This window comes from Pezoporus occidentalis, unplaced genomic scaffold (assembly GCF_034315485.1).
Source record: "Pezoporus occidentalis ecotype Australia unplaced genomic scaffold, CSIRO_AGI_Poc_V1 ctg2, whole genome shotgun sequence".
Taxonomy (NCBI): Eukaryota; Metazoa; Chordata; class Aves; order Psittaciformes; family Psittacidae; genus Pezoporus; species Pezoporus occidentalis.
Genome location: NW_026913855.1, coordinates 12,096,990 through 12,120,397, shown reverse-complemented (window position 1 = coordinate 12,120,397; position 23,408 = coordinate 12,096,990). Strand labels below are relative to the sequence as shown.

At 42.2% G+C, this 23,408-nt stretch overlaps 1 protein-coding gene across 1 annotated transcript in view; it reads right to left on the bottom strand.

Moving 5' to 3' along the window:
• Window positions 1–23,408, bottom strand: part of BMP6 (bone morphogenetic protein 6) — an 88,515-nt gene that overhangs the window by 23,346 nt on the left and 41,761 nt on the right. Inside the window, exon 2 of the mRNA XM_062617864.1 lies at window positions 839–1,031. Coding sequence (XP_062473848.1) covers window positions 839–1,031 — 193 coding nt within the window. The remainder of the gene's footprint in view (window positions 1–838; window positions 1,032–23,408) is intronic.

Here is a 23,408-nt window from a genome sequence, read left to right as displayed (position 1 = left end):
CACTCCCCACAGAACAACCACCAGCTACTTGATGCTGTCCTCACAACAGCAAATCAAAGGCAGATCCCCCCAAAATGATATCCACAGAAAGGATGTAGAAAGAAGGATCAGAAAGGCAAATACCCAGGAAACCTTCAGAGAGAAAAGAAACAGTTACAGTGCTGACACATTTCAGCAGAAGTAATGAAACACTTTTGTACCACAGCATTACTCTGACATTTAATTGACCTTTGTTTGCAGCTTTCAGCCTTATGTGATTCCCTCATCCTAAACATCACCCTTTTAAAATTAATTACTCCATTTACACTTGTTTGGACTTTTGTAACACATTTCCTACCCTGCCCCTGTCTTTTGCCTCCCCCATTGCCACTGAAAGCCCAGGAGTGATTTTGTACCTGTGGTCAGCATGCTGAATTTTTTTCTGCTTTATTTACTTAAACGTAAGTCCAGCTGAATGCAGGTCAAGTCTGCACTAATTGCCAGTATTTTTCAAACAGGCTATGCTTTATTTATGCAGTAGTACTAGGTTGAAAGAGGACAGATGTATTTCAGTACACAAGAGCAACGCCAGCATAACAACTTTGGTTTAAAAATCTACTGCCTCACAGCAGATTCTTGCTCTATTTAAAGACAACACGTGGACTACAATACCGTGGACTTTCTGCAGCTGAGGTCCGTTTTGCACTCTGCCATGCCCATTTTCCACAAGGAAACAACAAAACCCCATTAATGAGAACAATCCTGGTATTTATTTAGCAGTCCTCTCAACATGAATGTGCAAGCTTAACTTTCCCCAGGACAGCAACTGGTGGCACAGAGCGAGCCCCTTCCTGCGTACCTGTTCTGATGTTCCTGCAGCACTTGATAGATGCTGATAAGGAAGGTTTGGTTTTTAAAGCTCCCCACAACGCAGTCCTTGTAGATGCGAAACTCAGCGGCTGTGACGGCCTCGCCCTCCGGAATCTGAGACAAATTGAATTTGAACTCCTTGTGGTGCCGCTGGTGAGGCGTGAACTCCTTGTCGTACTCAACTGCAGATGGGAAAAGGAAAAGGGACCATGACTAAAATTTAACAACAGGTTTCCACATGCTGCCACCTGTTCCTCACAAAAAACAAACCCTAAAAATCCTATTTTCTTCTCCAAAGATAGCTCGGCAAGTGCCAGGAAAGCTTATGTTGTTAAAGCCTTTCAAATACAGTACTGAGAAGAGATGAATGTTCCTCTTCTCTAGCCAATGCCTTTGAGATTTCCTGTTTTCTAAAGCAAAGCCAGCTTTGACAGGTGAAATATGACCATGTGTTTTGCTCCTGTGATCTGAAGCTGTGACCACCCCAGGGTTTTCCACCTGTGGATCTCCATGTTCTTTACAGCATTTCTTTAGGCCTTGCATCCCTCTTCCAAAAGAGGAGACAATTATTTCCATTTTGCTTTAGCACATGAAGGCACAGACAGAAAAAAATGTTAGCAGCAGGTCAACCAGTTCCCTAACTGCCCTAAAAACTGCTGTTTTCTGGCTCCTGGTTTTGTGCGTTAGCCATCAGACTGCCATGTGAACAGAATAAGATTAATGTGACATTTATAAGGGTTAAAGTAAACCAGAGATCCCCTTCCTTTTGCAGAAGCTTATCTGAGAATCAGAGAGCTGAGAAGGAGTGACCCCTTTGGCTTTCTGGTCTCAGACCTCCTCAGGTACGCTATCAGGTATCGGGTTTAAGGCAGACGCAAACTAGAACCCTCCTTCTTCAGGCCTCAGGATTTGTGTTTTCTCTGTTTGAGGCTCCCTTTCCAAATTATACTTTTAGTTCCACTCTTGTATTACTTGATTACATCTTGGTTTAACCTGACTTTGATTTATTGTTCATCGTTTCTTCTAATTTTCCATTAGAAATTGCTTAAAACATTAACATATTACATAAACATACAAAATTACATCTTTAAAACCCTCATGAGAAAAAAATGAGGCCAAAAAACTGTTCCCACCAGTGCAACTGAAGGAGTATATCTCAGTGATGAATAAGTCGTCATTATATTGTCATTAGGGACACGATTACATTCAGAAGAGAAGGTGGTGAGGGAAGTTTGTCTCTTTGCTTTTTGTTGCTCTCTCCCCCTTCCCACCCCCCCCAATTAATACATCAAACTGCAAAGGCATCCATGAGCCCACCCTCACAACATCCCATGAGGTAAGCAGCAATACCCGTTTTACAGCTGGGATACTGAGTCACCAGGAGAGTGACTTGTCCAAGGACAGGCAGCAGAGGCTTGCAGTGGAGCCAGGAACAACGAACGGCCAGCAAGCTTAAGGTTCGTTGCTTTGTCCACAGGTTACCTCCTTGAAGAGCCAATACGTCTCCTGGCTGCTGGGAACAGCCCATGGAGATTATCCCCTCTATCCTTCCTTACTGCCTGCTCCACTTCATCCCCCAGCCCCAGTTTTGTCTGTGTCCTCTCCCTTTCCTTTGGCAGCCCTTTCATGTGAGCTGCCTCATCTGGCTGGGTCCATGTCCTGGCTCCCTATGAGACAGTTAGTCACATCCTTCTCTTTGAAGCTCGCCTGGAAATCTTTTCACCTCCGCGTGACTGCTGCCGAACATTTAGTGGGACACTGCACTTGGAAATGCTGCATTAAGAGCTGCCATGGGGCAAACAGGCAAACCTGCAAATTTCTGTCAGAGCCGGATGCTACTGCCAATTTTGGCAGTTGTGCATTGCATATGTTTGAGCAGTTTAGATGTCAAAAGACTGACAAACACAGGTGACTGGACCCTACGGCTTACAGAAATGAGGGGGTGAAACCAGCGTTTCCATCAGAGACTGCACCAAGGCAAATGATGGTACGAATCACTTTCCAGTGCCACCTAGGAATTACCTAGGTGGCCACCAGTTACTGACAATCTGGGCTCACCTTTGAAGCACCTGCCCCTGCTTTTAATTGAGAATGACTCTGGTAATACCAGACTGGTTGGTATCACTCAAATGCACACCCTCTGAGAAGGGGCCTGAGCTGCCGGGTTACTCCCCATCCTGAGGCGAGCCCTGCAGGATGCAACTCCCAAAACTGCATGGCCACATACTGTCAGAAACTTGCAAGCATCCAACCAACAAGAAACTACCTTCATCTGCCTGCAGCAGGACGACGTGCCCAACTTAGCCTCTTTACTTGCTGCTGTGAGACGAGAGGATGTAATTAATGGTGAGGGAATGTCTAAATCCATGGGTTTGGAAAGACACGCGCATGAAGCAACAATTCTCAATTTAGAACTTGCTAAGTCCTTGGTCGCGGGTGCAATGACCAGCCAAAACCCACGTCCCCTCCCGTGCTTTCACGGGGACAAGCTGACCTGTGGGCACAGCTGAACACGATAAAGGAGGATCAGGAAGAGCAAGGGGAAGGACACTGCCAGGGCAAGCAGCAAAGCTCTATCAGGGTGCCGGAAAACTAAAATTACACCAGAAACAGCAAAGGGAATGTTTGACGCTTTCTGCCAGCTACAGCCCTACATGGTGAGATGCTACGTGGCCTCTCCAAGCACGCAAGGGAGAGCTCAGAGCTGTCCCGCCTGGCAGAGGGCTCAAAACAAGCCCAAACATCACTTCTTGTTATTCCTTTTCAACCTCAAGTCAGCTACAGCAGCCTCCCCTCCACTACAAAATACATAGTTTAAAAGTTATATAGCCAGACTTCAGTCCTTTAAATCAGTATTTTCCCACACCCTTCTTTGAAAAAGTGAAACATAAGCCACAAAGGGAAGAAATCCCACCAAAACATCTACCACAGAGCATCAAAAGTAGCCGCAGGCATGATGCTTGACTCCAAGTACCCTTTTCCAGTTTATAACTTGCCTGATACATTTACAATAGTATTTTCCTGTTTTTAAAACTTTCTTCCTTTATCCCTGCCCTTGTCCAAATGCCCCACACAATCACAGAAGCTGACTAGACTGATTACAGGAGAAACTGTCAGACTGATTTCATTGTCAGGCTTGACAGAATAAACAACCTGGAACAAACAAGGAAACCTTTTTTTTTTATCCTTCAGATTGTGTAATTTAGGTTTTTTTCTATTATAGGAAAGGCACGCTCGGAAAGAAACACTGTTAAGTCGATGGTGAACTCCTCAGATGCAGTCAGAAGCATCCCTACAACATCACAGGATGGAAAAAAGTCTACATTAAGCTTGTATGAAGCCAGTATAAAAGTTTAACGAGTTGGAAAGTTTTTCTGGCCATGTATCTTCCCATGATACAATGGAGGGTGCGGTGGGTTTTTTTTTTCTTTGTGGGAGTGGTGAGATATTTAAGTTCTATATACTCATTGTCACCCCATCAAGTTAATAATTAACTGTTTTCATTCAGCAAGACAGCTTAAAAATATAAAATGCCAACAGATCTTCTCTGGGGGCTTTTACCCCCTGGGAACTGTTCATTTTTAACAAAGAAGTCAAGTTTTAGAACAGTAAAATTTGGAAAGGGAAGGTTCCCAGGATTACCCAGTCTGTATTGCTATCACGATACAATGCATCAGATGACCTCGTATTCAAAACGCAGACAGTGCACACCAAAATGCAAGGCAACAGTAAAAAGGAGAATTTCTCAAGCGGCTTTCCAAGTATTATTTTTCCCACATGAATTCATTCAGGTCACTCTGATGGGTGACACGTGAAATCCAAAGCTAATTTCTGTCTTAAGATGGACACATCCATGCCCCAGCTGCACAAAGCCCTTGCAGGGAAAATCAAGCAGCTCACGGCTGGGGCAGGTTGAAAGCAAGCAGTCCTATGTAGTACTGGCCTCCCATAACCTCTCCCCAGTGCTGGCTGGAACGTCAGGACAAAGCCAGGCAAAACGAGAGATTGTAGTGTCATTACATGAACTGTAGCTGTATAAAATTCATCCTCATGGTCAGACTATATTATCCTGAACATTATTACTCATTTGACAGAGTAGCTCCTTAGATACTGTAGATCCAGCTATGCATGTACCAGGGTGAGTTGGGAAAGGAGACTGTAAGCAGAAGTTTTAGCCCATCATGGGTGTTCTGTCCTCTGAGCAAAACAGACTGTCAGCCCCACTGTGCAGATCTCTGCCTTCACCCTAGCTGGGGCTTTGGCTGCTCCTTCACTTGCAATGACAGGCAGGGTCTGAGCTGTGGACATTGGGAGTATTTGCCCCAGAGTTTTCATTACAGCAGGGTGGTTGAGCACGCACAAACAGTTAACAGAGAAGCCTGCCAGTAGCTCTTTACATTCCCCTTAACAAATATTTTTAAATACTATACAAACACAACACTATTGTCAAGCAGTTAAAAAGGCAAGAATGGCAGAATTACGGTTACTGTGGTTTTGAATTTTGTGTATTCTAATTCTAACTCAGTGTTGCAATAGCCAAATTCAGCACAAAATGTCCTTGGTTTAAAAATAACATACTGCTTACAATACTTGTTACTTTAAAAACACTCCACACACACTCACAAATTAATTACAAAATTAACACAATGCATCTATTTTGGTAACTATATCAATAAACTTCCATTTGACTGTGTCACATCACCTTGGACCAAAGGAAATATAACCCTAAGGACAGTCATGGAAATAAACTCTCCTCAAGCACAGTAATTATCAGCATCTTTTTTGATCTAAAGTAACTGGTATGCAGAAATAACAGGACAACCATCTCTCCTGCGGAAACACAATTTTCACTCAGAACAGCAGCACCAAATGTCGTGATACTGGTGGTTTTCTCCAGCTCTCAGCTGTGTTAGGCCAGGTGCTCAGGTGAGAATCTTGAGGGTGGCTTAAGAAAGTCTCTAGCTCGTACTCTAGGAGCTTATGCCAAAAATACTAATACGTATACTTATAACTTAGAGGTCCGAAATTAATTTTTTACATCAATTGCTTATATTAATAATTTCCACAGCAATCTGCCTTCTTGAAGGGGGCAGAGAAGGAGTGAGGTTTCAAATGAATGAGATATGATTATTTGGGATGGGACATTCTGCATTCGTCCTGTCTCCAGCAAGGCTGAAACTTCTGAAGAGTCTTTTGCACCCCAAGATCTTCAGTGATGACTTGGTTTTGCAGGACCACTGCAATTTCACTCCAGCAAAAGCAACCTTCATAAAAAGTACTCATAGCTTACGAGTTTTGCACACATGTTCACACGTGCACAAAAGTTATATTTGAGTACAAATATAAGCCATTCCCATTCATTTCTTCTCAGCCTTCATACATGATCACCACCTAATAAAATGAAAAAGCCCCAGAAAACTGGAGATGTTAATGGGAGACTCACCACCACAGCTATACAGTAAGTGCAGAGGCAATTTCTGGTTTATGTCGCCGTTTTCTCCATTAAGTCAATGGCATTTATCACATCTGGAGCAATGAAGTGGTGGATCACACCTCAAATACTTTAAGCATTACCACAGCTCCAACAGTCCCCTTTAATAAAAGGACCATGTACACATATAATCAATCTACTGCTGCAACCTTACAGCTTCCATCACCAGAATTTCTTCAGTAATAACTGTCAATAGTTTACACAGGACAAAATTTATGTAAGCTTAAGAAAATCCCTCAACCTTGGCCACAGTTGCTGTACAAAGCAGCAAAAGGCAGTAAGAATCAACATATAGGGCAAGATTAATATAGAAGTTAGTAGTACTTTCCTAAGACTAACAGACACATGACAGGGGAAGACAGAAAAACGAGCTCCCAGGTACACAAGCCTTTCGTACATCCAGGCTGAGGATGTCCAACCTGACTGCAAGACTCATGCTTCATCTGGGTCTTACAATTTGCCTCTATTGCATAAAAAGTGCTTATACAGACCATCAGACACAGGCATCGACATGGATGGGACCTGCAGCACATGCTTTTCATTAAGCACAAATACCAAGGATATGCCTAAAGGCTTGTCTGTATTCTTCCAAACCTATTAGGTCAGTTTTAAGAAAGACACCAAGTCTCCCAAAGACACCAAGTCTCTTGATCAAGAGTCCCACCTCACTGGCTGATCATCACAACTAGGTAAGTAGTGTTACTAGTTAAAGCTGATCTTTATTACTAAAATAAGCAGTATTTCCTAAATACTCTGTAAAAAAGAGCAAAGAGAACAACCCAAAGAGTACAAAATACCAGTTTAACATCTTAAATGGAAAGAACAGAAGACTAAAAGGCTTCACAGCTACTTTCTGTGTTTAACAAGGAAACAGAAGTTGTACTGAGTGGACCTGAAGCAATCAGGCAGTAAAAACAGATGGCTCCTGGAAGCAGAGTGGATGCATAAGGGAAAGAATCACTGACGTGCCTGGTTTTCATACATATGTATAGTACATGCCACTGTCAGTTGGATACCAGGCTAAAGAGACATGCACTCTATACCACTGCAGAGATATCCTAAATCCACTACCTACATCAAGTGTGTTGCCTGTTGCTCCCGCTGCTATGTTCCTACATACAAGGTCTCCCTAAGATCCCTTCCCTCTTCACCCCCTTCTGAAAAGTAGAATGAGCAAATATAGCTCATTTCAAAAAAGGAGCAGTCCTTCCCTCTGCTTTCCAGACATCGCCACTGGATTTACAGTTTGTTCACATAGGTAAGAGCATGTAAAAGCTCACCAGACATCAATAATGAACTTTTCCTGCCTGCGCTCTTGGGGGTAAAAAGCACGTTTAAAACAGGAAAAAAAAGCCAAGATGCTTACGGTTGAATCTGACATTTCACCTTTTGTTGGTCTGTGTGGGACCAGCTGATGTGGTCTAGAGACAACAGCTAGCTGTGCTACCGTAAATATAATGCAACTACAAGATTCAAGACAACTTAAAAATAAGCATATTTGAGGCCAACAAACTTCAAAAGGGTGCTTTCTTCGAAACAGCCATAATATCAAATCTGGGCCACCACAATATAAAGTGGAATTATTCCACTAACTTCACTGGAGAGATGCTAGTTTACATCCAATGAAGACCTGTCTTTATGCTCAATACCCAAGTGCCAGAAAATAATGACTCAGAAAAATAACCCATCATTAATCCAATCCCACTGTAATTATGGAGATTAAATTTAAACAATAGCAAATCACTCTCTAAACATAAAACTCTATAGAAGGTCTTCAAAGGAGGGGGACCTTTCACTTTTGGACAAAAAAATACAATGAGCTCCTCTTTGTTTCTTTGTGCTGGGAATCAAGCTGGAATCAGCTTACAAAATCAGATTAAAACAGTTGCTCAAAAGCTTCCTTTCAGGATTCTTGAACCAAAGGCAGTCTAAAAATCAAAATAATGCACTAACCAAACATGCAATACCCATGGGACAACAGAAAGTACTAAAAGACATTTTTACAGTATCCACAGAGATGCCTACTTCATGGCCAGTAAAGCTTTTCCACACTGCACTGGGGAGGCAGGCAGCAGTGGGGACCAGCCTTGCTCCAGCACATGATGGGAACTGCTGAAGTGAATGTGAGGAGGAGGAGAGCCTTTGGCAGAACGCTCTGGGGGAAGCTAAGCCCGGGAGGCTGACTGCAGGCCACCGGCATCTCTGCAACCAGCATTCACTTCTGTGTTTCCTGTGCTGTCCCCTAGCAATAACAGAGATCACTTTGCAACCGCAAAGGCAGCCGCCTCCTTCGTCCTCTCCCCACAGCTTCCAAACACAAATGTTAACAAAAACGGTATTTTCTTACCATATGCTGGCACATACGACAGGTCCCTGCACTGAAAACAGTGCTGTATCTTAGGAAAACAAAACATCTTTCTGCTTAAGAGATGCCAAATTGCTTTATCAAAGGCACTACTGTTTGCATTTTTGTGGCAATATTAATGCAGTTCCCACTGAGAAGTCGATAAATACCCTGACTGCAAAAACACCCCTCTGGAAGAACTGATCTGAAGCTATTTCTGTATTGCATTTCCAAATAATTTATGATTAAAATAATATTATGCTTTCCAAAAAACCATTTCTACTTCACAGCCAGGTTTCAGGCACGCAGACCAGCATTCAGGGAAGAAGGCAATGCTGTCAGCCTGGGAGCAGGGACACACGATGGGAAGCACATCGCAGCTACACACGTGGAGGGAAAAGCATGCTCTGCTCCTGTTTGCTCCCTTGGCTTTATGTTTACTCCTGCTTCCATGCCCACACAGTAACTGCCTGGGACACTTAGAGCCACCCGTGGAAATGTTTTCTGCTAGCAGCGTTTCCCACCCTCCAGGCTCACCACAGGTCACGCCATATTTCCTGCTGGCATGGCCACCGGCACGCAGCTCCCTGGAAGTGCACAGCTGCCCCGGGTGCACTGAGTGGGTCTGGAAACGTTTTCAGGAGTTTTTACATGGTGTAGCAGTTGCCTGGCTTATCCTGCATCATCTCCCAAAATTATCTGCCCTTCCGCAGGAATTTAAGGCAGCCCAAACCAATTCACTCGCACGTCTGAGCTAAATTTCAAAACCAAGGTTGTACAAAGTGAGAAAGTTTTGGTTTATTTTAATTTATGGGCATTTCCCTCTCTGCTTTTTTCACAGGCGAGGTTTTGTGTTCATCAGTAAGACTGTGAATCAACCAACAAGTAAGAAAACTGGCATCATAGAAGTGCTTGAAAGGTAAGTTGCATGCTTTCATTTTGTTGAGCACTCATCTCTTAGCATCACGGGCAGGTTTCAGCTTTTCATTTAATAGCCCAGTTGAAAGAGGTATCTCCTGAACACAGTGTAATCACTCCCTGTAAAAGTTCTGCCCAGAGTGCTTAAGGTTTTTATAAATTATTGAAAAGGTTTAATCCAGCACTCGAGACACCGATACACAGAAAAAATCAGCTGAGCTTCAGCTTGTCATGCTGTCCCGAAGTCTATGCCACCACACTGTAACAGCAGCATCACTGACATGACTCTAACGGACACCATGAAATGCTGTTGCGTCACTTATTATTTAGTGTTGAGTATTTTACATAGGGCTCCAATTCCAAAGGACTGCATTAAACAGCATCCAGCCAAAGAACCACAAAAGACCACGGGGAACTGGCAGGGTACTCTGTGGGAGAGCACAAAGGACACTGGACTTGGTATCAGCCAGAGAAAAGAGAAGACATGAGAAAGGAGAAAGCCCTGCACCTACAGAGGGTAGAAAGTGATGGCAAGAATTAAAGGAATAAAATCATGATCTGGAAATGCCACAAGTTCCCAATGTTCAACATGGCTGCAAAGCAAATGGTCTCCAGGAGAGTCAAGGTAAGAAGATGCCACAGCTCTGAAGACCTACATGGCATCACATGTGGCCCTGGGGACTGGAGGAGACACAAGCAAAGCCAACCCTCTCTAAATGGAGATTTAAGGAGCCCCAGCACTGGCCACCCTGATTCCTCCCACCCTGCCATCTGCCTTGCACCCATCAGAAGCAGACAACTGTGGAAGCAGAAGGGGGAAGCCTACCCATTATGTCCCCAGAGCCTTCGCTTAACAAGCACCATGGTATAAGCCCTTCTGCTTATCACCACACAGATTTTGGTTTAGACAGGATGAACTCCAGGCACATTGTCCTCTATGCAACCCACAGGAGGGATGCAGCCAGAATCAACCAAAGTGGGTTCCTGTCATGCCTCAGTTGTAAAAACAGGTCTCCTACCCTATCAAACCACTGAAATCCTATTTTTTCATCTGCTCACTGGCCATGCCACCAGGCTGTAATTTGGGAGGTGACTTTTTTACCTCTGAAATCTCATCTGCTGTCAACCAATATAATGATGCTGCAGACAGCCAAGCAGCCATCAGACATCTAAAAATTTGCAGCCGCTATGGGCGGTTGGAGCAGAGGTCACAGAATTGTCATTAATAGTTTTACCTAACCTGCAGCTTTTCAGCTTCTCAAAACATGTATTTAAAAAGAAAGGAAACTTACATCACACATCTTTAACAATCTGCACAGGGGTAAAGAATTTCACCCTTTAAAAAAGAAATTAAACTAAGCAAAAAAAAAAAAACTTGACAAAAAGCCCCAGTTTGCTTAACAGCTGCTCTCTAAGCCTTCCCTTTTCATTATTTTTTATATTCCCACATCCCCCAGTGACCAGAAGCATACTTGGAATGTCTCTGTTCATCTGATAAATCCATCAGTGGCCGCAGCCCCGCACCAGGACCGTGGGGGACACAGCTCCTCTTCCCAGCTGTGGAGCATGGGTGCCCAGCCCAGTCAAGCCAGAGAGATGCAGTGCTTCAGGAAAAATGGGGAAGTCCTGGTCAGGTTGGGAATTCATAGGGAAAAAGCAAAACTTAAGGAAAAACACCATTTAAAGAACTATTAAAAGAGGATTTGTGGAATAATCCTTAGTTCCACATAGTTGGACTCATTTTAATACAGTAGCATAGCTGGGTAGTTCACCTGAAAAACATCCAGCAGGAAACAGGACAATCTCTGCCAAGTTCTACTTTTTTTTTCCCCTTTCTCTTCTCCCACCACCCCTTCACTCTCACCAAATACACAAAGCAATCCTTGGGCTCTAGGCATTTAAAAATTAAAGTTATGTACAAATGGTCTTAAAGTAACAGCACATAAATTAACTCCACAAGTCCTCAGGTTAACAAGTAGGAAACTAGTAAATCTCGCTGGTTTAAAACCAACCAAGTGTATGTAGGCATTTCTGGCTTTCAGTTTATCTTGACCCTTTTCCTGAATACTGATCATTTAAGGAACCAGGGTCCTGGATATAGAATCCATAAAGAAGAAAAGAGAAGGTGTTAAAATTCTCAGCAGAGCCGCTTGCCCACACATTAGCTTTTAGATACTTGGCTTCTCTATCTTCACACTCTGCGATTCATGTGCTGTTTGGCTATCCCAGTATTTCTCTGCCCCACCCAACCCAGCCTTGTCATCACTGCCCTCCTCTCTTGCCTTGACTGGTCACATGCCACCCTTGAAGAAAAACATCAAGACTCTTCAACCTTTAGTAAATATATGGAGATCATGATTGAAATAAATACCCACAACTAATTTCAAATTTTCATCTCAAAATGAGTCTTTTATTTTTCATTGTCAACAACTGAATTGCCCAGACACAGATTTTAGTTTATGGCTCGGTGACAATCACATTGGTTATAAAAAAGATTTGGGTTTGTTTGGGCCTTTAAAATATATTATTTTTTTTCATTTTTAAAGTTACTGCAGGATGATAATGCTATAGACGTGACAGTGTTAGCAAGACTCCAAGGAGATAGCTGCCATACCTAATGGTTTTGCTCTGTGTTTTAGTAAGAAAACCATCAACCATTGGATCAGTCTAGCACCTCAATGCACTTTCTTTACAAATATATAGACAGGAGGGTGATCTGACAAGCAAACCCCTTTCTAATGCACATTTACTAAACCACTTTTACCCCTGAATGCTAAACCACCCTAACAAGTGGGGTTGTGGCTCACATAACTGAATGTTTTTACTGCTGTTCTCAGGTAGAGACAGCAGGGCTAAAGCTTTATACATCTGAATGCACAAAAAAGGGCAATTAATTATATGGCATGTCCTAGTAAAGAACTTCCTCCAGTCAAAATAGAATACCAGGAACCTAAATGTTGTATAATTGATGTTATTAGCTGCAGCTAATCATACTATCATACTTGGAGAAATCTCCAATTCAGAAACAGCAGTGTGAAGTGCTCTACAATGAGTAATAATATGTTCAATACTAAGGGAGAGGGATAAAAATGATTCTAAAAAATGTGCTCTCTGGTACAATAACAGTCTCTCAGAGAATCGCCAGGCAGAAAACACGGCGGGATACCAAAAGAAAAACACACCATGTTTAAAGCGTTATCTCCATTATACTGAAAATGGGGAAGGGGGAGAAGGAGAGAAGTGGGTAGAGAGGAAACCCCTTGTATTTACCTAACCTACCTGAATGCTAATGCTCACATGTGTGTTGTAACAAGATTGGGGACTTTGAAAGCTCTAATCAGTAGGTGCAAGAGCAAATATTTATTCTGATCCATTCCAACTCTCTGTGGTTTGTAAATCCCCAAGAAAAAAAAAATTATCTGCAGAACAAACCAGTCCAGACCACAGATTCTGGCTACTTTACGCGAGTTAGAAAATTACAGGAAATAGGCCAACTCCAAGGAGGGCTTTTTGGGGACGTTTTTGTTTGTTTTCTGAAGACCTGTGACTACCTGATATACGTGCACTTGTTTGGGTAGCTGAGGAGAATTCTTTCAGGCATTCTTTAAAGCATAATCACTGCAATATAGAATTCCACATGCTTGATGTCTCGGTGAGGTGTTGATGTATATAACCTCACAGACTCTCTCTGACCCACGCTTTTCATCCAAAGACATTAAAAAAAAAAAACAACAAAAAAAAACCAAACCTGAATAACAACACCTTTGTATTTCAAAATCCTGCAGAGCTTCTAGCAACATTATTTCTCACCCTGTTACCCAAACGCACGGAAAGAATCACTCCATATCTTTTCATCAGAGGAAAATCTGAGATGGAAAATATTTTAGATAGAAGGTTTATCTTATTGAGGATAGCATCTATTCAAAGTGTTAGAAGATCTTTCCATTCAGCGTTAGAAAACCGCTTCTATGAGAAGAAGACAAAGTTTCTTTACCATGTGGAAAAAATCAGAAGCTTAAGCACTCTGCTTTTGGTTGAGGCAGAAAGAGTGTGGGTGAAACAGAACTCTTGGCCTCTACCATAGGCACTGAGATAAGGCCAGCACTTTAAAAAAGGCAGGTAAATACAATATGTTTTCTAGTAAGTATTTCCATTAGAAATTCTTTTCTCATAATTATGCTGTTAATATTTTGGATTTTGAGTTGTTGTTTTCTTTTTTCAATCAGGGAAAACAGAAACTCCACAGTGAGATATTTTTAGTGGGAAGAAATATTCATGTTCAAATACAAGATTTTATTATGAATATTAAAAAAAGCTGATGCCCAACAACAGCAAAGCTGATACAAACCCTCTTGAATATGTATTTTAACCTCATACTTCTGGCTCAGTTTTGTGAAAAGTATTTTTACTCTGCCATTGCCATTCTGCTGTCTATTCATAACTGTTCATGGTGACAAGAGCAGCACCAATGCAGCAATAGCAGCTGGGATAGCTACCCTGCATCCAATGCATCATTTGTCATAGGACCTACTGAAGCTGCATCTTACTCAAAAAGGCATTGGGCATGGCCAGTGGTCTGATAACTAACAGCCTGACTGACCTGAGATTAATACCACCTGTGATTTACCACAGTCATATATTTCATTTGGCTGTGTTACAAATAAATCCTGTTTGGGTACCAAGTGTCAATGTCCAGGTCTTTAGACAGGCGTCTGAAGCAGTATGACTATTTAGTTTTTAAGAAACTCAACTGTCCTCTGCACACAGAAGGAACTGTGACAGAAAGCCTTTGAAAACTCTCCAGTTCTGGCATGGAGCTCCCCTCTCCTGTCTCTAATTGCCTTCAAGAGGGGAATCATCTCTGCACACAGACTGATGCTGCTCAGCACCTTCCAAGGAAATGACTTTCCCATAGGCAACTGGATGATTTGAATGCTCTGCAAATTAAACAACCTTCTTTCTGCTTTCCTCATTCAATGCAAAGCTACCAAGCCCCTACAGCAATTTCCAGCTTCCAGTGATGCCCTTCAGGCCTTTGCCACCACTTTCACTCAATAGTGGGGCCAGACCATGCAAACACTATTTCAGCCTCAGTGTCTGCTAAAGCTCATGGTTACTAGTCTCAAAGCGCCTTGAAAAGCCCACTCCAACACTTTTCCTAATAAAATCCAAAGAAAGGGAGCGAAGGAAGAGTCCTTTCTCACCTTTCTTTTCCAGCCTAATTTCACCTCAATTTATTCTGAAGTCGTATAACTGATTATTTTTTTAATGAAATCAGCCTGCTCCTGAGAAACACTTCTGCTCCAGAGAAAACTCTTTTTCAGCGGAAAACAAAATCTTGTCCCTAGATGCGCACCCAACCCAACCTACAGCCCAGCTGCAGCACTGGGTGCTCCCTTGGGTTGCTCTCTCCACTGAGGAGACTCCTACACCCACAGGGAGAGCAGACCAGCAGAGGGACTGAGTGCTGTAGAGGTCAGTTCCTCCAAAACAGCACCACTCCCTTGTCCAAAAAGCTTAACAGCATTGGCCTGTATGGGTGGCACTGTCCTTTCAAGGCACAATAGGTAGAAATAACCATCACCAGCGTTAGGACAGGTTAGTCTTCTGCGTGGAGGTATATGGAGCACTATGTGTATTTCCTCTTATGGACAGAAGCAGAAAAGGTCCTTTCAGAGAGACACAGGCAGGGGTTCTTCAGGAATTCAAGCCCAGCTTTATGGAGAACACAGGTGATACAGGGGTGGATCACAGCACTTGCATCGTGTTGCTTGAAACTACCCATAAGGGAGGTCATAGCATGCAAAGAGAAAGGGCTCAGGGAAACATGCCTGGTTTCACCAAAGGCTGTTGCTTTGCCAGGTAGAATCCAAAAGTACACTTTAACCACTTCAGGTAACTCACAAAGAGCTGAGCCAAGCCAAAACAGCTATCAGAAACACAGAAGGTCTTGCCTCTGCTTGGGTAAGAAGGCTCAACCAAAACTATACTGGACACTCTTGAGTTATCTGAAGTACTGCAGTCTAAATAGTTCCTCAACTAAAAGCTCCATAGGACAAATTGGCTAACAGATGTGATAGGCACACCTTTCACAAAGTTGTAACAGCTAAGTTAAGAGTCTCATGAAAACCCCTTTCCACTCCTGAGTCATTGTTAAGAGTCTCATGAAAACTCCTTTCCACAAAGCAACCTCTCTCCAAGTCATTTGACCGATTGCAGGTATTTGCTTCTGACATAAAACCAAACACAAGTCTATTTGCTTTTGGTTTAAAAAAAAATACCTTGGAAAGACCTTGGGAAACTAGAATGTAAATTATTTTGTAGCTTCCCTCACAATGCTCTTCTCTCTACAAGACGAAACATTTTGCTGGCATCTGTAACAAATCTATATTTTTAATACCAGTAGCATGCTGGATAAGCAAGGCAATGTAATACTGGAAAATACCTGATTTTCCTCATTTCCCAATAAAATTGGCTGAACTTTATTTGGCTGTTCACCTCCACCAACTAAAGACTGACATCTGCTTTTTGGTCTACATAGTTAATAGAAAGTTTCCATTTGTTTAGAGTTCATTTTGCATTCCTATAGATAGTAGAAAACTGTAACAAAATTTTGCATTTGAAGGAAATACCATTCACATCACAAGGTACAGGAGTAGACATTCAGAAAGACTAGAAAGTATATGATCAAATACTGCATAATCTATTTAGCCAAAAATCTATTTAACCTCTTAAAAACCTTCTCTCCACTGCTCATTTAGCATACAAGCATGCACTTGCTATACTTTTACCTATGTTACAAATGTAACACTGTAAAAAAACTGTGTTTGCAAACCACTTCCTTTTTTTTTACTGTAGGTAACTGTGTTTTATAGCCAGTAAAGAGCTCAGAAGCAGATGGTATCAAGTATAGGTGCATTAATAAAAGAATGAAACCCTCCCTCTCATTTGATCACCATATGCATCAGTATAACCACAGATGAACTTCAGCTCTTCCTCCTGCCTGCATCTTTGCAAAGACTCAAAACGTTGTGTACACAAGTGACTGCCTTCCCTCACCAACCGCCTTGGAATTACAGCTCTCCCTGCTGCTCCCAAAGCACAGATGAACCAGAACTCAGTTTAATGCCATTCTGGGAAATGCCACAAGTACTTGCAGGCGCTTTGCAAGCACCACTGGTGCCATCCCTGCCAAAATGAGCTGTGTAAGCACAACTGAAGTGCCCTGTACACTTCCCAGACAATCCTTGCTTTGCCACTTCCCTTCTTTTGGACAGGACCCATGACCATGGTTGCCTCTATAAGCAGATGCTCACACTCCTGCCTGTATATTCTTCTCTCAATGGACAGTTGTGCATGTTGCTCTTGCACCCTCCAACTGAGTTGTTTCTTTCCCTTGCTCTCTCACACACTCGCTAAACCAACAATAGTGGGATGGGATATTTTGATGATGAGACACTGGTAATAGGTATGTTTTACACAGATGTACAAATTCATTATTTTCTTGCATGTTGAGTTCGCACGCACATTGTACAGCTCTTAGCTCCTCCATACCACCAGGTATTCACTAGGGAGGGACATGGGTCTGTATTCACGCAATACAAGCAGTTCTACACCAACTCCAGGCAATAGATACTTGCCTCCATCAGGAAGCAAGAAGTGTCTCCGTGGCAGATTTATACCCCATCCACTTCTCTTCCTTCTTCAAATAAGAGATTGAGAGAATTGTTCGAAAGTTAAATTTAAATGAAGTTAAATCTTCCCTTCCTTCTTGTTACATGCATCAGATCATTTATATGCTGCATTGCCAGAGACTGCTGGTGAGACACTGAGAGGAGATTAAGTGTGTCTCTCTCAATAGCACCCTGAAAAGTCCGAGAGGGAAATTAGTTACTGGTTCCCCCAGCACGTTCACCTGCAGCACCAGGAGACTGGTGGCAAAGTTCTGGATTTTTCTTGCCAAGCGTCGAGGTTCATCAATGGAAGGAGAGTTTTGGAAACTTGAAAAACTTCTGCATGTTCAATTTAGCACTGAACCGCTGGACAAGGAGGAAAGCTTTTTTTATGTTGTATCTAAAGCCACCAAACAGAATCAAGTTGAAAAGCACACCAAACAGAATCAACAGAGCTGCGGAAAGCTTCTGAGAGTGAAAATGGTAATTTTGGCCTCTGTTTGGCCTCTGGAAGGCTAATGAGAGGACTGATGGAAGAGTCTGTTTCACTAGTTCAGCTCTAGGGTTCACGTAAACTCAGTGTGACTGGCAGGTGCTCACACTCTGCCAACTTCGTGCAACCCCATAGTATGCTGAGAGTGTCAGGACATTATCTGGGAGCACTCGCCCAGTTTCCAGGGGGGCAGAGCTCAACCTCTGAAGTGTTAAGTGAGTTAGACACACACTCCTACATGTAACATGTTGAACAGGGTTAAGCCACCTGCCTAAACATAGCCAGCTATGCTTTGAAACAAAGCCTTTTAAGACTGAGACTATTCAACACAGTATTTTCAAAACTTTATGCTACTCTACTCAAAGAGCTGGGGATGGGGTGAAAAGAGAGAAGACAAAACCCCTTCCATAAGGGCAGCTGAATCCGAGGTTTAGGTCTACAAATAGTTTAAATCCCCAGGAAGAGCTTGCAAGTGCCCAGCGTAAATTTCTGATCCTTTGTCTATTGAACCTTTTCCTACTATTCCCACCCCCTACTAGCCCAGATGAAGCCTCAAGTTCAAATATAAACCCAGCTCACCAGCTGCAAAAGCTTAAAAGGGATACTCACAATAAATTGCCCTTCAGGAAAGAAAACATAAAGATAAAAATCTCTTGCCATTGTCTTGCTTATGGATTCTGAAAATGCCTAATGGGTGGTGAGTGGGATGTGGTCAGTGACCAGCAGTGCCTCCTGCACATACATGCTTTCTGTGCAGTCCTCCAAGGAGAACAGTGGTTGTCTGCATTTGATTTCTGAACCACATTTTCATCCTTTTCTGCCTGCACTCAACCACAAAGAAAAACAACATCCATGCTGCGCATTCTTTTCCCAACTCGGGAGCTGCTCTTTTACTTCTCCTCAGGACAGATCATCTGCTACAAAGCGCTTCATAGCAAGATAAGCTGGGATACAAATGTCAGGACTGCCAACCTTTTTTTGAGGACTGCCAGCCAAATTAGTGCTTGTGGGGACACTGATCTATTTCCGTCTGCAAAGGGTTACACACTGGAACCACTTCTGACAGTCCACACTATAGAGCAAAGAGGAGAAGGATGGGGATAGGGTAGGGGTGAAGCCCTTCCCAACGTGTGGATCAAAGATGACAGTGTATATCCTATTATTGCTTGAAAGCACTGGAATTTTTGCCAAATTCTGTGTGGTTTTCAAAAGAAATGACTCTATGATTTCTTTACAGTCTCAAGATTTCAGAAGTTTAAGGAAGCATCGGAAATAATGAGAAACGGGTGACGCTGGTTACTGTGGTTCAGCCAATTGTCCAATTCTCCCTGTCTCTCAAAGTAAATAAAAATAGACAACTCTAGTGCTGGCATTGAGGGTGAAATATTAACATCTTTCTTAGCCTTTCTGTTTCCTATGAACAAATGTTCAATTAAGAAAAAAAATAATAAAATATTCAAAACCGGAATTTTGACTGAGACATTTGTTGCGTTTGGTTCTGAGTAACAGATTGTGACACACTGGGTTCAGCTTCAAGACACTGAAAAGGTCTCTGAAATAACAATTTATGAGATTCGCAATTCCACTTTAGGAACAACCCTCCATTAGACCTTGCTGATCAGAGTACTTCCTCTGGCACCCAACACAGGAACAACAAAAGCCATTAGAGGACCCCAACAGATGATACATCTAGAAGAAGAATGCTGACCTTAAATCTTGAGACATTTAATTAATTTTGTCTTCCTTTTACTAAACCATATAAAAAGTAAGCCACAAATCAATATACGCTAATTTAACTCATCACCCCACTGTTTTATAGAGCCACAGAACTCAACACTGACATTATCTATGCCTTTCTGAAATAAATGTGCCAGTACTCTGGGTTAAAAAAAAAGAAAAAAAAAAAAGGTCTGAATAAAGAATGTTACCACCATAAAAATTTGTTCCTCTTAGATTATATACTCCAGACTATTGCATTCCTATAAAATTATGATGAGGGCAAATTGTCCTCATGCCACTTCAAAAAAGGCAGCGTATTAAGCAGTTTCTTAGGCAGCTTTTTCTGCATTATTAGTAAGCAACAGACATGATGCTTTAGGCTGCATGGCAACCTCATAGCAGCCTTCCAGTATCTGAAGGGGGCCTATAAGGATGCTGGGGAGGGACTCTTCATTAGGGACTGTAGTGACAGGACAAGGGGTAACGGGTTAAAACTTAATCAGGGGAAGATTAGGTTAGATATAAGGAAGAAGTTCTTTACTGTAAGGGTGGTGAGGCACTGGAATGGGTTGCCCAAGGAAGTTCTGAATGCTCCCTCCCTGTCGGTGTTCAAGGCCAGGCTGGACAGAGCCTTGGAAAACATGGTCTAGTGGAAGGCATCCCTGCCCATGTCAGGGGGGTTGGAATTAGATGATCGTAAAGTCCTTTCTAACCCTAAACATTCTATGATTCTATGATAATCCACCATGAAAGTAACATCATTGACAAGACAAAAGAATAGCCCAATTTCTTCATTTTAGACATCCACCACTACAGTTACAATGTCAAAAGTCACCAGAGAGAATACATGGCATGTTGGAAAACCCCATCAAGTGTTTTTAACCTATGGACATTATGTGGGCATTCTATCTGCTCATTTTTGCCACAAAAATTGCAAGAATATGGGGTAGAAATCTCTGCCCTTCTGGATAAGGGCTTTCTGGGGGGTTGGTTTTGTTTGGCTGAAGTTTTTGGTTGTTCGTGGTTTGGGGTTTTCTGTTGGGTTTGTTGGTTTTTTTTGTGGTGGTGGTGGTTTGGGTTTTTTTTCTTTCTTTTTTGTTTGTTTTTTTGGTTTTTAAGTTTCAGTATGCATTATGAATAATGTAGAAGGCAAAGTCAGAAATGGAAAACTCTTTGGGGAAGACTAGCAACATTTTCTTGCTTGACCTAGATTAGACACTTGCTCTCCTCACACAGTCCAAGACTGACATGTCTATGTAACATAATTCATCTTTGCAATCTTTGAGGATGCAAGATTGCCAGGATCACTTTCTGAAGAACAATAAGGTTTGAGAAAAGTATGTTCCTTAGGGTTTTCTTCAGTTCTCCATTGCCAGCAGTAATGGCACACTGTATTCCTTGAAACGGGTGAATATCAAAAAGCCCAATCACAGATATCCACAGGGTTAATTTTGTATTCTCACGAACCAAAGTTTAAAATCCATTAAACATTAATCGTTTGCAACGCTTTGAGCCATAGCACTGACCTGACCCATTAAAACAGAGCAAATCCTATTGGTGGAAAGCGTGTAGTCTTTTTAACCTGACACTTCACACTTCAGCAATAATGAGACTAAAACCCAAATTAAGTCATGTGTCGCTTTGACTGGAGATAAACAGAGCTAACTCTGCTTTATTTGATGACCTCCCATAGTGTGGGAAGGCTCAGCTTGAAATTTTTCACATACGTATCTATGGCACTGAAGTTTTCTGACATTTTTCATTGTACAGTATTTTGTGCTCTCATTTGAGCCCTTTGATGATCCTCTCTAGGATTTTGTTTTGCCTTAAATGGTTCTGCAAGTTCCTTTGTAAAGCTAAGACTGCTAAACCCACTGTTGATGCCATGTTTGTTTTCTTTCGTCATAATGAAGTATCAAGTATTTGATTCACAGTCATTCTTGTTACATGAAAACTTCAGCATGACCCTCACTGGGAAAGATCTGGTTTCATTCCAGAGTCTTTGATACAGCTGCACAATTAAAATGCCATCTATTTTGAACCATTTAAAACAGAGATAAGCTATGAGAAAAAGAACCTGTGTAATGCAAAAAATACTAGTATTTCAATGTCTGAACTGTGCAAAGTTATCAGAGGGAAGCAGTTAAATCCAGTGTCCTATTCAAGCTAATTACTGCCCAGATAACAATCTCACCTGTGCTGAATGGATGCAGAGCCCTTCTCATACCTGTTATAGCAGTATATGATTTCATAAGCCAAAAAACATGAGGCATACACATTGTTAGAGACATTTACAATGAACTCACTTGCAGCAGTTCAGCACACCAAGCCCAAGTGAGCCAGCACCTGCCAAAGGCTGGTTTGTGGTAAAGGAAAATCTACAACTCTCCTTTCCTGCTTGCAAAGCAGGAAAACAATAGGGCATTAAATGCCAGAGATGTTTTAACAAACATGAAGTTTTTACAGTTATCACAGAAAGAAATAAAATAAAGGGAAGCCCGCGGTGACAGCATCCCCTACAGCAACCACTGTAACATCCATGTTGACCTTCACAGAAGTGATGGGGGAAGCAAAACGCAGTGCAAGCAAAGCTGGTTACCATATTTCTGATCAATTGATGGAAAATTGCAAAGAGTTTTTAAAAACAATGCTTTTGAATGATACGAATAAGTGCATGTGGCATAGTACAGACCACGTGTGAAAAGCTTTTCATTGTATTTTTCATTTCTTTCAAATGAAGCAAGGCAGATGCTCTGTTCTCCTCCTGGTACCACATGCTCAGTGAGTAATAACGGGTTCCCCTGTGCTGAACATCACGTTTTCCTGTATCAGGAAAACATGTGTTTTCCTGGCACGTTTTCCTTGTGTGCAGGAAAACAATGCCAATCTTCCCTCCATTACTTAAAAATGTTTTATTCCTCACATGACATTAGGTAAGCAAGCTTTGAATTGTCACTCACTCAGACTTTAGACCAGCAAGACAGATACAAAAAAATGAGGAAGGCAAAAAATAGGTTGTGACAGAAACAAGATAAATGTTTTCGATGAATGAATGAATGAATCTTTCCCATTGTTATGTGAAATGCTCCAAAGACAGAGCAGCCAGTTCCCCAACCCAACAGCAAACAAGAATGGCTTCCAGGAGTTGAACAGGAAAGCCAGAAGAGGGATGAGCCAAGAACCACAGGTTCAAAGTGCAAAGCCCCTTATGCTTCTTCAGGGAGATTACATGATTTACATAAGGTCAGAAGGGAGCCAAGGTTCAAGCTGCGATTGAAATTCAAGTGTTTTTGGAAGCCTCATTTTTTGACACAGTTTAGATTGTTTCATCTTATCAGAAGCGAGCCTCAGAGGCTGCCTTGATGTTCTCAAATTAAAATGTGCTCAACTAAACACATGCCCTGCAATTCCTCTTTTCTTTCTCCCTTCAGGGCTTTCAGGGACAAGTTTTTCCCAGGACCCTCAATCCCAGCCAACAATATACAAAGCAGGAGTGGTAGCAATCTACTGCACCCTGGGAAAGAACAGACTAACCACGTGGGGGGAGTCTGTAGCCCTTATCACATCCATAAGCTTCCCCCAGCACCAGCCCATTATTAGCACAGTCAGGCTCTGCCACAAGCCCACTGGTTAGGCTCTTCATGTCAGAATGGAAAGAAATAGAAAGTTTCTACAACAGCCACCCACAGCTGCTGCAGCACAGGGGACACTTCATCATCAGCATCTGGCACTAGCACTGAAAACATGGTGTGGAGGAAGTCCTCCTCCTCCTGAAATGCTGTCTTTGCCTATCCAAGCAAAGCCTATTTGCTAAAGCTCTGCAGAGAAACGAGGATCCAGTCCTGGGAAGCATAAACTTTACCCATGTGCTGAGGGCTAGATACATTTTTACAAGCCTGATGTATTGAACACTGGAAAGAT